The sequence below is a fragment of the Festucalex cinctus genome, chromosome 4, assembly GCF_051991245.1.
Source record: "Festucalex cinctus isolate MCC-2025b chromosome 4, RoL_Fcin_1.0, whole genome shotgun sequence".
Classification (NCBI taxonomy): Eukaryota; Metazoa; Chordata; class Actinopteri; order Syngnathiformes; family Syngnathidae; genus Festucalex; species Festucalex cinctus.
In genome coordinates this window covers 6482847-6497675 of record NC_135414.1, presented here as the reverse complement: position 1 = coordinate 6497675, position 14829 = coordinate 6482847, and the positions used below count along the sequence as shown (strand labels likewise).

Sequence of the window (14829 nt, the reverse complement as noted above, 5' to 3'; positions counted from 1 at the left end):
GGAGTGATTTCCGAATGCTAGCAGCAATATACCAACCACAAGTAAAACCATTTATGCATTTATGCAACCACTTCCAAATATGGACCATCTTGCATAGCAGCACCGTCCCTTCACCCAGCCTGTAGTGAACACCAAAAAAAGCAAGTGAAGTGTGAAAAGGCCTTGAATCAGAAATGTTGATCTTGTATGTTCTCCCTGTGCTTGTGTGGGCTTCCTCTCACATTTCAAAAACACATTCAGACTTAAATTGTCATTGGTGTGTAATGGCTCCTCCCTGATGTAGACACCAGACGCTTATGATAACTCAAACCACCTTGGATTATAAAAAATAGCGACATTTATTGTTTCACTTTAACGATCAACGATGGAAAATCCATCTGTTAATGTCCATGTTAAAAAGAACAATTAAAAAAAAAAAAAAAAAGAGGAAGAAAAGACCTTCACTGGGACGTGATTACAAAAGGCCATCTGGAGCACTACAAATTGAGTTTGCGTGTCACATTACCAACAACATACAAAAATAATGTGGAAAACAACTTTTGAGTGTGAAAATAACATTGTTGACGCTTAATCTCATGTGGAGGTGTTGCAAAGCTATTTCACATTGCATGACAATACAAGTGCGACCACAAGTACAATGTGAATCATACTTGAGTATGTGGAGGAGCTCTTTATGACAACACAAGATGTGGTCAAAACAAGGACTAGAATCTCGATCATCAGACCATCTGACAAATAGACATTTAAATGGATGTGGCTCCCTAATGCCCACAAGGACATGTTATTTTTTGTCTTTTTACAATTATTTTAGTCAATATACAGTAAGCTCATACTGTAGCCATCCTGGATTTTTCACTGAAGAAGCTTTTCTTTAAAAAAAAAAAAAAAAAGAAAAAGAAAGAAAGAAAGGGGACCTTGCCTTATACAAGTTCTCTCCCTAGTGGCCTATACATGAACTGCAGGTGCTTCTACAAATGGCTGCGGTGTGCCCACGCCGTATATGGCCCCTCCCAGTAGATGCTTCACAATCCAAATCGGGAAGGGGTGCGTCGGGGTGTCATGGGGGCCTCTTCTCGTCTCCCCGGCGTGCATATTCTCACCGACCTAAAGCGGAGGAAAGACAGAAGTTATGTATTTGCGCCTCGACCAATGAGCGAGAAGAGGAAGAGGTGCGAAGATGACTGCAAGACTGGCCCGCGAAAGATACATGATCGCATGATGCCATCAGGGAGCGATGAGGGTGAAAGAAGGAGTGGATGAAGCCTCACTCTGAGAGCGTCATCCATCTTCTTTAATCACAGACGCTTGACAAGCTCACACACGAGCCTCTTCTCATGAGACTTTAATAGAATTGCACAGGACAAAAGCCATAAGGAGAACAAAAACATTTGTTACCAAAGTGCATGTCATTGAAATTGATTGCCCCCGCAATTTCAGTATTGTGCAACTACATGGCTAAATACTTTAAATGTATAGACTACATTCCAAAAAGTGTTGTAATTCCCCAAAAATGCCACAAGATAGCAGCAAAGCACTTTTTCCCTATCAGTCACAGCTATGGCCTCTCTAAATAATACTCTTCCCCAAAGTTCAACATAGTTGCTTGGCACTATGAGACCACCAGATGGTGCCAACTCATATACACATGCACACACATATATGCATATGCTGTTTATATATTAAGGTTGTACGTCGATTACAATTTTTTTCCATAGTTAGCTTGCAATTAATTGGAAATTAATCGCACATTTTATATCTGTTGTAAATGTACTTTAGCAATAACATATTTTTCCAAGTTTTTCATACTCTTAATTGACATAAGTGGACAAATATGTTTACCAAATACAAATATAGTATATTTTAATTCATCGATACAGCAATTCTATAGTAAGTAATTCACAATAGTTATTTAAAGTTAAAAAGACAAACGGTTAAAAGCAGTATGAAACATTGAGTCAATAGATTTATTTGTGTTGAGATAATTTCCTGCCACTAGGTGGCATTAGTGTTTCATGTTGGACATTGGTGACAAGAACAGTACATTTTTATTTTCAAATTCAGTATTGGTATTTGTAACATTAAGCAACTCCCAACCATTTTGTTCATTGTAAATTACAACTAGTCACCAGACCCCACAAATACATGTTTTTTTTCGTTTTTTTTGTTGTTGTTTTTTAATCACAATTATTATTGCTAAATTGCATTATATAGTGACTCCATTGCATAAGTTGTATGTAAAATAAAGCATGAACATCAACTCTATTTACCAGTACTTTGAATGTAATGTTTGCTTTTTAATGCCATTTAAGGCCTTCATTTTAGCCAAATCCATTAAATGTCTTTCAATGCTTTTTAATGACCCACGGAAACCCTCAATATATTGAATTTTGCTTGATGGTGTGCAGTGGGATTTTTATTGTATTAAAAAAGAAAGAAAAAAAAAGTGCCTTGGCTCAATGAATGTTAGGAAAGCAGATTAAGGAACTCAACTCAAGTGGTGATAAATATGGCCACTTCCTCTGTTAGTGGGCATGAACACCCAAAACAAAAACAGTGTGTTACTCAGCCAGTTGATGTGAAGTGTGCTGGGCAACAGCAGTCGGATGGTGAAAGCGTACAAAGAATTAGGAGGTGGTCACAATGAAGGCTGCCGAGACCACAGCCATTATCACACATCCCACTTGCTGCCTAAGTCTCATTCTAATCCTTTTCCGCCAGTGTGATTATTTTCCACAGATTTCACACCCACGTGCTCACACAAATGTAGATAAACCGGCGTATTAATTAACAATAAAGTTAGTTTTTAAATCTGTCTTTAAAAGCGTATTTCTCTCTGTAAAGCTCGGGAATGAGTGTGAAATTAATTTTGGGGTCTAATTTGAAAATGAAGGTTCCCCCGCTTTCTGCGCTGTGCTGCAGCCCAATTTAAATTGCTGCAGTAATGGGGGTCAGCCAGGAGTCAATATTATTTCTTTTTGTCTCGTCTGGGGGGACGAGAGGTGAGAAAAGCTCATCATGAAAAGTGAGAGAGTTGGAGAAGAGGGAGGGGCGGCGATATGGCCTGGCGGCGAGGTAACTAAATGAAACGCTTCTTACTGTGCGCTGCATAAAGAATGGAGAGGTGAGTTGTGGGGAGGGTGCGAGGGGGGGCATGCGAAACCACTGTTGAGGAGGAAGCGTCGGCCACTTACTTGACGTTGCCGGCGTTCTTCCTCTCATTCTCCTCGCGACGGCTTCGGAGTTGCTCCTCCGCCAACACCATCTCCTCCTCCATGTTGTTGATTTCCTCCTTGGCACGCCGACGGTTTTCCTGAAGGCGATGCATGACATAAGAGGAACAATTGGGAGCATTGATCGGAGGGGATAAAAAGATGCTCAGTAACCTCCTGACTACCAGCAATTCAAAATTGTCCTCTGTAGTGGACCTTTTTAAACCTGAATATCTCCCACCCAGTGCATACGATTGAATTAATTCCTTTTGTGCTCTATAGAGGACATTCGGAGCTTTCCAATACTAAATGTGTAGGGGTGGGGCTTTGCTACTTTTGTTTGCATCATAAAAGAAAATGGCTTCCATCAGTGCAAGCACTTTTTAAGGAAGAGGAAAAGTAAGTGTATAACACTTTTTATTGAACACATTTAGGCTTTAAATGTTGTATGTTTTCTACAAGACTCTTAAGAACACATTAAAGTATTGTTTGAATAATTTTAACTGTATTTGAGCCTAGCATTTAAGTTTAAAAAAATGTCCTCTGTAGTGGACATATCACAGCTTAAAAATTAAAACTTTTTTGTTTTTCAAAAACTTCTTTTGTAGTACTCCAGTTACTTCACAAAGATTGAGGAATATCAAAATAAACATGATTGGACAATATTTTTTTTTCCTGGTAGTCAGGAGGATATAGTAAATAATTAAATATAGAAATAAATTAGGGGTGTCAAAATTAGTGCATTCATTTTGAATTCATTTTCCTTTAACACCACTAATTTTTTTAACGTGCGATTAAAAATAATGACCGCCCCTTACTTGGAACGCCTATACTGGGGGAATTCCAGTCGCAATGCAGCAGACATGTCAAAATCTAGCAGTGATAATAATAATAAATTCAATAATAATGCATATATTTGTGGAGACTGGAGTCAATTTGTATTTTACAATTTTAAAAATGTGCAGAATTTCAAAAGTTACTTCATGTTAAAGATGAATGAAAATAAAAATGCACTGAGCTGTCACCGTCTTACAATTGCAATTATACCATCTAGTGGCAGATAAATAACACAAATCAATATCACACTCGTTTTTAAAGTACAGTAGATCTTTTTCAATTTTATGAAGTATTATGAAATTACTGTATCAATGACTAAAAGATGCAGCCATATTTGTATTAGTTTAACTTTTTCCACTTTTATGTTAAGAGTATGAAAACTTAAAAAAATACATTGTACATTTTAATGTATATTTAGAACAGATAAAATTTGCGATTAATTATGATTTAGCTATTGAAGTCATGCGATTAATTCTGATTAAAAATTTTAATCACCTGACACCCTTAAAAAATATATAATTAATATAGGTATAATAAATAAGTAAATATAATTTGAGGGTTTTTTTTTTTTATAAAGATTTTCCAAGCAACTTACACGATGTATGAACGTGAACGTGGCTAGCGCTAACATATGATTGACAAATCAGAGCCAGTTACAAAACCTTACCTGTCTGCTTCTCCCAGCGTGTTTGATGCTATAAAACATGGGCCCCAGCTCTGCCAGCCACTCGCCATCCACTGCAGTTACGCACTGCATGTACTCCTACAAGACAAAACAAAAAAAAACAAAAAAAAAAACAGCAGCAATGAGAAAGGCTTTTCATCCATGCCAGTGATTGTTGCGTTGTTCTGCGGTTTCACCTTGGTAGTCATGACAAGCTCATGGTAGATGATGTAGTCGGGAGTGTATCCCATACCAAACAGAGAGCTGGTTGGGTGAAGGTGACACGGCATGCCTGTCCTCACGTTCACATATTCACCAATGCCCTGGGAACAAACATGCCTTAGATCAGTGGTGTCAAACATGAGGCCCGCGGGCCGGATCAGGCCCACGAGATGATTTTGTAAAGGAAAAAAATGAAATAAAATTTTAAGTCGGACTAATTAATCAGCCGTCCACATTCAAAACATAATAAATTTGTACGTTCACAAGCAGTCCTCAGATGAGCAATGCAACTTGTACGGGGGAATGGTCCTGGATGTCATTATTTTACACACAACTTAAAGTTATGGTTTGTTTAATTATTATTATTATTATTATTATTATTATTATTATTATTATTATTATTATTAGTTTAAATCATAGACCGACATAAATGTGTTAAATATTACACAAATTACACAAATACTTGGAGATATGACAAGGATTAACGTCCTTATAATGTCATTAACTTGCCACACAATGCATTCCGGGAATAATATGTATGTATATATAATATATGCAAAGCAGGTAGATTTAACACGTCCGGAACTCATACAGGCGCAAGTCTAGCCACGTGCCATTCGCATTTGTGTTATTTCTTGGAACAATATGATGACAGTTGAGCTCCGTAATTTAGGCCTGGCACACAAATAGCAAAAATCTGCGTATAATTGGCGGCAATCGTTTTTTAAGTTATCTACCGTTATTTTACCAATGCGGCCCACTTGGTAATATATTTTCCTCCATGCGGCCCGTGAGCTAACATGAGTTTGACACCCCTGCCTTAGATTAAGAATGTGCAAAGTTTTCAACTCCCTCAGACCTTAAAGCTTTTCATTAAATGTTTTATCACCATCATTATGTGGCTGTAAACATGCCACTACTACATACATGTGATACATTACCTCTGGAGAAAACAAGAGCAATACCTTGAGCTTGGCAGCCTGGTGGAAGTAAGCGGCACAGATGCACTTCCTGATGATGTCCCAGTCTGAACCACACGACATTAAGTTCATCCTCTGCTGCACCATGATGTCTTTTAACTGAGAGCGCACCTCACGCACCTGGCACACCACATGATATAATTCACTTTAGCATACTTCATAGAATTGTTCCGTCAACCTTATACAAAACATTAATTTTTAAACAACTGACATGTTCATCTAGCCTTAAAGTTAGAGGCTATAATGGCAGCTCTTTTTGAGGAAGTAGTAAATGATGAAACTTCCGCACATCATATTAGCATGTGAGGTCAGTGTGCCCCCATTCACCTTGCGCATGGCCTTGGTGTGAATGAAGTGATCGTTGCACCAGATGCTGGAGTAATTGTTGTTTTTCCACTGCGTGTAGACGTTAAGGTAGGTCAGGTGGTCACTCTCCGGCACGGAGAACTTCTCCCTGACCTGGTCGCTCTCCTCCTCACGGCCCTGCAGATACACAAACAAATGCATATGCAACAATTCATATATTATTAAGGAGTCTCCTGTATTTGGTTAAATTGCTTTAGATGAATAAAAAAACCCATCCAATTAATGTAATTCAAAACAATACAATTATTATAAAAGATGAAATTCTGGATGAATGTCACTAACAAATATGCATCCTAGTTGTTTGGAAGTATGATGACATCAGCGCAATTCATTAAATGCTTTGAGGCCATGACATCATTGCTACTTAATTTATTTTCAGTGCATATATGGTGAATAATGAGTAAAAATAGAAGATGACGAGAGGACAGAGCAATAATATCGATTTGTGCAACAGCATCAAACGTCAAACCTTCGGTCTGTAAAAGATGGCCGGCACAGACAGCATGGAAACGATGATGAGGATGTCGGCACTGCAGCCCATGTCGCACGACACAATTAGCATCTTGGACAGCGCCGGATCGAGGGGAAACTCCACCATCATTCGGCCTGTCGGGGTCAAAGAACCTGAAAGCACAAGTTATTATGTCATACATAAAGAATAATTAAGTGTATGACATGTGAGCATGTATAAGAAGATGACTTATAAGCTTCTTTTCCATCAAATGCCTGCTAGCATGAGGAGAAGCCAGCATAAAGACACTTATTTTTCTGTCAGTGTACAAGATCAAAAAACTTTGCCAGCTCTGATTTGAATGATTAGACGACAGTCTAAGAAGCTTACACTGAGGGAGAAGCAGAGCAGCCAGTTTAGGGCAGGTAAAACTTAATCAGAGATAATCTGCTGTTAACACACCATACAGGGAATCATCAAAAGTCCCTCCTTATCCCCAAATCCCTAAATCCTTGGAATGCGGCTGAGGATGAAACAGAAGTGAGGCCCGACCGGTTGAATCAAACATTGGATCGGTTACCAGGAAATTAATAGCTCATCCAGAAAGGCATGACAAAATGAATAGTACAGTTACAGCACCTCATTTTGTTCTGAAAATTGAGGACATTTAGCCCAGTGTGAGGCATGTGCAGGTCACTGGTCACTCTAAAACATCTAAAACTGTAAACCAAGACATCGTTAAAATTTCAGGATACAAAAAATAAAAATAAAAAAATAATAATAATAAAAATAAAAATTCAGGATACAAAAAAAAAAGGATGGACAGGACACAAATTGGAAAAATTTGAGGAACACATTTGTTGGAGGTAATCTGGAAAGTCACCACTAGATGCCACTAACTCTCTTTCGTCACCTTTTTTCAATTAAGAACATTAACCTAGGCAACACCAACCCCACAGCCCGTTTCACGCACCAGTGTTGTCGAGCGCTCCCAGGATCCAAAGCTGGTACATGGAGTTGAGCATGTTGTCTTCGGGCGGCGGGTCCATAAAGTGGAAAAGGAGTAAATCCTGAACACCCAGCGACTTCAGCAACAGAACCACATTGGCCAGGTTGGTCCTCTGAATCTCTGGTATGGTGGTGGTCAGCATCTCATTCTTATAAGCACTCTGAGTGTAGAGCCTGGGTGCAAAGACATGGTTGAATATATTATTAACAAATCCTAATCACAACTTTTCAGTAGGGGGGGAATACAATACCTGTAACACTGCCCTGGTCCTGTACGACCAGCTCTACCCGCACGCTGATTCGCATTTGCCTGGCTGATGGGATATACTTGCAGAGCATCCATTCCAATGCGAGGATTGAACACCTGCTCATAGATGCATAAAACAAGAGTTATTACATCATAGGAATACTGCTTTGAAATATAGTTATACCTTAAGTTTGCAGTATCCAGCATCCACAACAAACATGATACCATCCACAGTGAGGGATGTCTCTGCTATGTTTGTAGCAACGATACATTTCCGAACACCATCTGGGGCCTGAGAGATTGAAAAAAAATAATGGTGGGGACCATGTTTAATCACTAGTCTCCAATGCATCAAGACATGAGAAAAAAATGAAAACAAAACCTTCTGGAAAATTTTGGCCTGCAGGTCAGAGGGCAGCTGGGAGTAAATGGGTAGCACAGCCAGAGCAGGAGCATTATCCAACTCTTCCAGTCGCTCCACAATCTGATCTGATGTTACCTACAAGCACAACAGGTATACATTACTATATAACACAACTTACAATTAGTGGCCCTAATATTAGGTACACATGATCCAATACAGGTGTATGGAAAATTCTGCCTTTACAAATTGTACTTTTTCAATACAGAGTTACATGTTTGTTGTTCTTTACATGATGTTCTATTTTCTTGAGATGGAGCATTCTGGAGCATCAAAATTATGACAAAAACAATCCTGAAATAGTACTAGTACATAATATTCCCTTTTTGATCTAAACTATTAGAATAAACAGTTGTGGGAATGCTGAAGCATTCCCACATGTTATTGTGATTTTTATTCTCCACACTTTTTTGCCGCGTAACAACTCCCACATAATATTTCCGATTTACATTGTTCAAATTTCAACTAGCTTAAAAAAATTCACGCCTCCCGGGGTATATATCGTCTGATTTCACATTACTTACAGTATTTGCACAATTTCACATTTAATATAAACCTTTCCCCGCTCATTTTCAATGAGACAGACATTGAACTTTTTCTAAGTGTCACTTTCGACGCCCATTTCCCTACATATAACTTATCATCATTACCAGGTGTCTGATACTGTTCAATGGCACAGTTGGTAAAGCACATTGTCCAGTAACTAGGAGGTTATAATTTCATAATTTATCTCTCAATTGGCTTCATAAGCATTCCACATGCATTCAAATCTTAGCATTCATCTATTAGCATTCAGCTTTAAGCATTCCCACGCAATTTCTCCAGAAATTGCACTTAGTCTAGTTATCCACAATATTGTAATACATTTTTTTTTTAGATGCACCTTAATATTGCCTTGTCTCTCACCTCAATATCCTCCTGACCCGGCATGAAGATGAGGATGTCGCCAACCAATCCACTGAGGTGGATCTGCAGGGCCTGTTTCACTGCTGCCTCCACATAATCCTCCTGGGGAGTCTAAACAGCACAAATCAAAAATCACAAAAACATGTCAATCAATCATTATTGCATATTTTATAGAACAAAGGCGAAATTCAAAAAACATGCATACCTTGCTAAACAAAATGTCCACTGGAAATGTTCTTCCTGGAATGTGGAATATAGGTACGTTGCCGAAAAATGCTGCAAATTTGTCCGAGTCCATTGTTGCTGATGTAACGATGAGTTTCAAGTCTGTACGACGAGAAACAACCTGGTAGGAAAGAGAAAAGAAAGGAGAAAAGAAATGAATCATGACTTATTCATGTGTTGAAAACCAAGTAAGCGTGGGACAAAGGAACGAACCTCACGGAGCAGACCAAACAGCACATCAGTGTTCAATGAACGTTCATGAGCCTCGTCCATGATAACCGCGCTGTAGTGGTCCAGGTCCGACTCCCTCAGTGACTCTCTGAGCAGGATACCATCCGTCATGTACTTGATCATCGTTTTCTCACACGTGCAGTCCTCAAAACGAATTGCATAGCCCACCTGCGGGATACAAAAGAACCATTTTTCTATAGGTTTAAATTTGCTATAACACACATACACAATTAAAAAAATAAATCCATAAATGCACATGGTATTGTTATATTACAATGTAGTATTTATATACAGTTTCAGTAGTTCATTTTCTTTGGAGTTTAGCTTTAGAGCAGGAGGGTGACTATTCTAGTCCTGCTGGGCACCAAAGCCACCTCTCCCCTCCCCAGGTTATGAGGTGCAGGACTGGACCCCCAGGAAGAATAGCTGTCAAAACGATGACAGCTAATTGTTTGACCTCTTTGCATGCTTGCATGTATGTGATCACGTTCTCTATGTGGTGTGCAACTCAAAATATACACCAGAGTGCACAATGTATTTCCCCTGAAGGAATTATAATGACTATAATGCTTTTAATGACAAATTTAAATAAAAAATACCTTGAGTATTTCTGGCTTATTCCACTAGGTGGCAGTGTTCTCTTGCTTATGAAACATTAAATGCCATTTTCCATACTGTTTTTCCTCATTATCCCTATTCCGGTAGTAGGTGAGAAAAAGCCCATCATAGCTGACTTTGGGTGGGAGGTCAGGTTAGCTGAAGCAACTCCATTTATCCAAGTTAATAATGGTAGGGGGAAAATATGTCAAGCTTTCTATCCACACCTCAAAGTCAACAGGGTGTACACGTCACAGAAATGCCAGCCAGTTAGCCTAGTTTGCCATCACCTCTTCTCCTAGGTTGGTGCCAATCTCCTCGCTGACCCTCTTGGCCACACTCATGGCGGCCACTCTGCGGGGCTGAGTACAGCCCACCATGCCGTAGCTGGTGTAGCCATCCTCATGGAGGTATTGAGTCAGCTGAGTGGTTTTCCCACTGCCAGTTTCGCCAACAACAATCACAATGCTGTTGTCCCTGTGGGGATCAGAACAAAAATACTTGGTCATCTAACTTCAGTAGAAGAATTGAATCAATAAATAAAGTGTCTGTGAATGTGTGTTCACCTTATGATGTTCAGAAGCTGCTGCCTCACAGCAAAGATAGGCAGGTACTGTCTCTGCTCCAGAATGCTTTTTTTCTTGGCAAACTCGCTGCTGGCCACGCTCTTTTCTTTCATGTGATCTGCGAACTTTTGCTCTGCCCTACAAATGTCAACCAAAAAGAAGATCTTATTGAAATGAATACAACTGGTTGAATAAATGGAGATCACGATTCTGCAAGAAAAACATGGTCCCTGGAATGCCGAAAAGAGCCAGAAAGACCCACTTGTAGTCTACTTTGCCATCCTCGCCAACCTCTTGGCCTCCAGCATCGTCTTCTTTCTTCTGGATGCCCATGATGTCCCCCAGCTTAGTGCCGGCCAGTTCCCAATGTTTGTGCTGTGCCTGAAAGCGTATTTAAATATTATGATGCTGATTAAAAACATCTTCTCACACACATGATCGTCTTCATTATAATAAATAAGCAAACAATACAATAACGCCCGCATTCTAGCCTTAAAATCTTTGTTAGCAGGTTACCTTTTTGCGTTCTTTCTGCTCACGGTGTTTACGAACCAGCTGACTGCCCTTGCGGGAGATAATGGCTAAGTCAGAGGTGGCATCTTTCACAGGGATGATGGGTTCTGGCTGTGATGACATGTCAAACACAAACACGCACATTGAAGCCAAAAAGTTTCAATAAGTAGCTGGTTTTCAAATTGTGCAGCTACACTAATCTTGCTTTACCTGTTTGGTGAACACTATTCTTCCATCCAGGAAGGGAGGGACCAAATTGTGAACCAGTAAGTGAACCTTCGTAGCATTGTCCTCCTCAAAGTCTTCGTCCACTTCCAACCTCTGCACCACGCCACTTGTCAACATTCGGTTGGTCTCCCATCGCTCATTGTCCTATGAACAGAGAAACATAACCTGTTAGCAAGACAGAGCAAAATATACAGACGCACAGTGCACGAGTGTTAAGAAACCTCATTGATTTGACGTTTCTGGGCGGATATTCGTTTCTGAGTCTGCTTCTGAAGAATCTGCTCTCTCTTCTTGACATAATCATCAGATGTGGAAGTGAAAGGGTTGTGGAACTCATCATAGCCTTCGTCCATCATGTACCAGTCTCTGTCAGCTTGCTGCAAAAAGTGGATGAATTAGAATTAGAGATAGAAAAGGAAATTTACAGATTAGCGATGCAATGATAATGTACGGCTGTACTCATACGCATAAACAATGCTCTGATACTACGGCACCAATACCACTTCACAAGCCTGACAGCCATGAGGAAATTGTGTGATGATGCATCACTTCATTCCTTAAGTTTTATTTTATTCAATTGTATATTAGAACTAAAATGCCTTGTGTTAGATTCTAAGGCAAGACTGTTACAAGATCAGTAACAAGTTCTTACTCGAAAAAGTGTTATAAGTGATTTGGCCATGTTCAAGAAAAAATTTTATTTTTGAAAAATGTTATTTGATTATAATAAAACACATTTTCACCACAACTGCAAGACAAAATTGCATTATTAAATGCCAATACTTGGTATTGTTACATAATCAAATGTAATTAATGGTATCCGTGCATCCCTAATAATGATAACATCCTTAAAACAACCTTCTGATCTTCTTCCCACTGCTCTTTTTCGTCCTCATTGTCAAACGAAATTCCAGTCCCACCGTCCTTTTTACCTACAAACATCAAAGTAAGGAATCTCTAGTTAAAATTGGTTTGGAAGACACATTTACCATAATATTGCATTTTAATGATATTAGGGTGTGGATATTTGTTACCTTTTCCTTGGGATAAACGAGGTGTGGAACCTAAATGCTTTCTGTCATTGGCCCACTCGTTGTACTTGTAGGATGGGGTGGGGAGGGGCGTGTCGTCAGTGTAACGGCCTCTCACTGACCTGGAGTCACAGCAGGGATAACAACGCAAAAGATTTAGGCATCATGTCATAATTATCCTAACCCAAGTGTTATAATGTCACAAAATGTATCATGACCACCACATCAAATATATTTTTAAGATGGCACTTGCTGAAGTCATTGTATATTTCACTTTTAAAATTAACTGCTCACTTGTCTCTTCTCTCGCTCTCCCGACCAGTGTGCCGACTCCGCTCTGAGCGGTCTGATTCTCTTGCAGAGGGTGCAGGGGAGGGAGACTCCCATTGGGAATGGCGTGTGCTAGCATAACCACTGTCATCTTCTTCCCAGTTGGAGCGAGAAGGTGTAGAACCATCTGTTTTTTAAAAAAAATGCATCATTTTGCTTTTAGTATGTAGTTTATAATAAGGACGCTTATCAGTTTAGTCATTTTAGCTTATGAATAGAATCTATAAGCCAATAACTGGAAACTCAAAACTGGGGTGGCGTACTGCATTTTTCTACTGTATCAAAAAAAAAATACACCAGTATTACTGTTGACACTGTGATACGTAACAGCCAGATGGACATCAAAGTCAAATGAATGCTCATATAGCTTTCCATAATTATATGTATTTCTACAATTTTGCACACAACAAGTGTGAAAAATGGGGTGGGGGGGGTGGGTAGTACCTCTCGGACGCTGTTGTGGCGTTTGTGGTTCATCCCGCCTGCTACCTCGACTGATGCGATCCGACCAGCCATCTCTGTGTGAGCGCTCACTACGCTCGCTGCGGTGCGAACGCTCAGAGCGGCTGCTGGAGCTGCCCACTCGGGTATCTTGGGAGAAAAAGGAAGGTTAGCATCACAGCTAGCTGAGAATCAGATACAAAAACAATACATCTCTTTGAAATCACCTCTTTCACTTCGTCGATCTCTCCCCTTATCTTTATCTCGGTTCCTGTCATCTTTGGAGGAAATGTAGACGCCTTGCTCTCGTCTGTCTTTTTCTCTCTGCTCGTGTCGGCGACGGAACTCTTCGCTGACTCCTCCGGGACTCGAAGGTGTCTCTGAACCACTGGAACGGTACTTCCTGCTGGTGTGGTGAAAAGAAAAAGATTACTGATACAATCATCTACAGGTTTGATGTTCAAAGTTTTCCAAATGATTATTTTGCACATTTCAAATTGTGAAATTCTCACAAGAATAACCATGTTATACAAGGTGACAATTCCTTCATTGAAATCACTGACACAAAGGATCTCATGTCTAACAATGTCGGTATGTGCTGTGTGTAAAGCACTTACTTCTCTTTTTTATCCTGTCCATTCTTCTCATCATCTTCATCATCAGAGCCAGAATCACTTTTGCTCTCCTCCCAGTCCTTGTATGAGGAAACTTTGGATTTTTTTCTGGCTCCGTCCTCACCACTGGCGTCACCTTGTTCCTTATTCTCTCGCTCTTTCCTTTTCTGGGCCGCCAGCAGATCCAAGCCCAACAGAGAGGTGCGTGGGGTAGGAGCACGGAAAACATGATGCTCTGCAGCGGCGCTCTGCTTTTTTACTATCAGTCCTCCAACTTGGACTTTTGAATCAGTCCCCTCCAATCTATGCATTGAATCATCGTCATCCATTATCTGTGAGAAAAATATGTTTATAAAAAGTAATGCGTACTGTATAGTCTACGTTCAATTATATATGACATTTTAATTTATATAGTTAATGACAGCGGTCCAACATGAAACTTACCAAAGCGTGGCGAATACTGTACCTCCTAGCTGGTTAGCTACCTGCCCTGACAGGGAAGAACGTCAAAATGCTCAAAGCGCGATTCTTTGCGGCTTCATGTAACTCACCCATAAAATTAGGAGGGTAACTGGGGCTAAACAAACCCGCGTGGTGACTGCGAGATCAACAATTATGACAGCACGTTCATCAACCGAACGTAACTGTTTACAGACAAGGGAGCCGCCATTGCTATCCCTTCTTCTTCAGCTGCTAGAATGTGGGCAGACTGGGCACGTTTAGTGCACTGCTGCCCCCGCTG

General features: G+C 40.0%; 1 protein-coding gene across 2 annotated transcripts in view; it reads right to left on the bottom strand.

Annotated features, from left to right (window-relative positions):
- Window positions 1–319: 319 nt before the first annotated feature.
- The window catches only part of dhx38 (DEAH (Asp-Glu-Ala-His) box polypeptide 38), a 14743-nt gene continuing 233 nt past the window's right edge, over window positions 320–14829 (bottom strand). The window contains exons 1-27 of one of the 2 annotated variants that reach the window (XM_077518527.1): window positions 14532–14829; window positions 14091–14419; window positions 13701–13876; window positions 13477–13623; window positions 12997–13159; window positions 12706–12824; window positions 12530–12603; window positions 11893–12048; window positions 11654–11815; window positions 11447–11554; window positions 11193–11311; window positions 10931–11068; window positions 10655–10841; window positions 9750–9935; window positions 9517–9657; window positions 9312–9422; window positions 8367–8483; window positions 8169–8276; window positions 7989–8101; window positions 7703–7911; window positions 6748–6902; window positions 6240–6395; window positions 5898–6032; window positions 4908–5033; window positions 4714–4809; window positions 3192–3310; window positions 320–1104 (exon numbers count right to left, since the gene is read on the bottom strand). The exon at window positions 14532–14829 is cut by the window's right edge and continues 233 nt beyond it. In XM_077518527.1, coding sequence (XP_077374653.1) covers window positions 1023–1104; window positions 3192–3310; window positions 4714–4809; window positions 4908–5033; window positions 5898–6032; window positions 6240–6395; window positions 6748–6902; window positions 7703–7911; window positions 7989–8101; window positions 8169–8276; window positions 8367–8483; window positions 9312–9422; window positions 9517–9657; window positions 9750–9935; window positions 10655–10841; window positions 10931–11068; window positions 11193–11311; window positions 11447–11554; window positions 11654–11815; window positions 11893–12048; window positions 12530–12603; window positions 12706–12824; window positions 12997–13159; window positions 13477–13623; window positions 13701–13876; window positions 14091–14416 — 3729 coding nt within the window. In that variant the 5' untranslated portion in view covers window positions 14417–14419; window positions 14532–14829 and the 3' untranslated portion in view covers window positions 320–1022. Of the gene's footprint in view, window positions 1105–3191; window positions 3311–4713; window positions 4810–4907; window positions 5034–5897; window positions 6033–6239; window positions 6396–6747; window positions 6903–7702; window positions 7912–7988; window positions 8102–8168; window positions 8277–8366; window positions 8484–9311; window positions 9423–9516; window positions 9658–9749; window positions 9936–10654; window positions 10842–10930; window positions 11069–11192; window positions 11312–11446; window positions 11555–11653; window positions 11816–11892; window positions 12049–12529; window positions 12604–12705; window positions 12825–12996; window positions 13160–13476; window positions 13624–13700; window positions 13880–14090; window positions 14420–14531 lie in introns of both variants that reach the window. The other variant, XM_077518526.1, reaches the window with a different exon arrangement.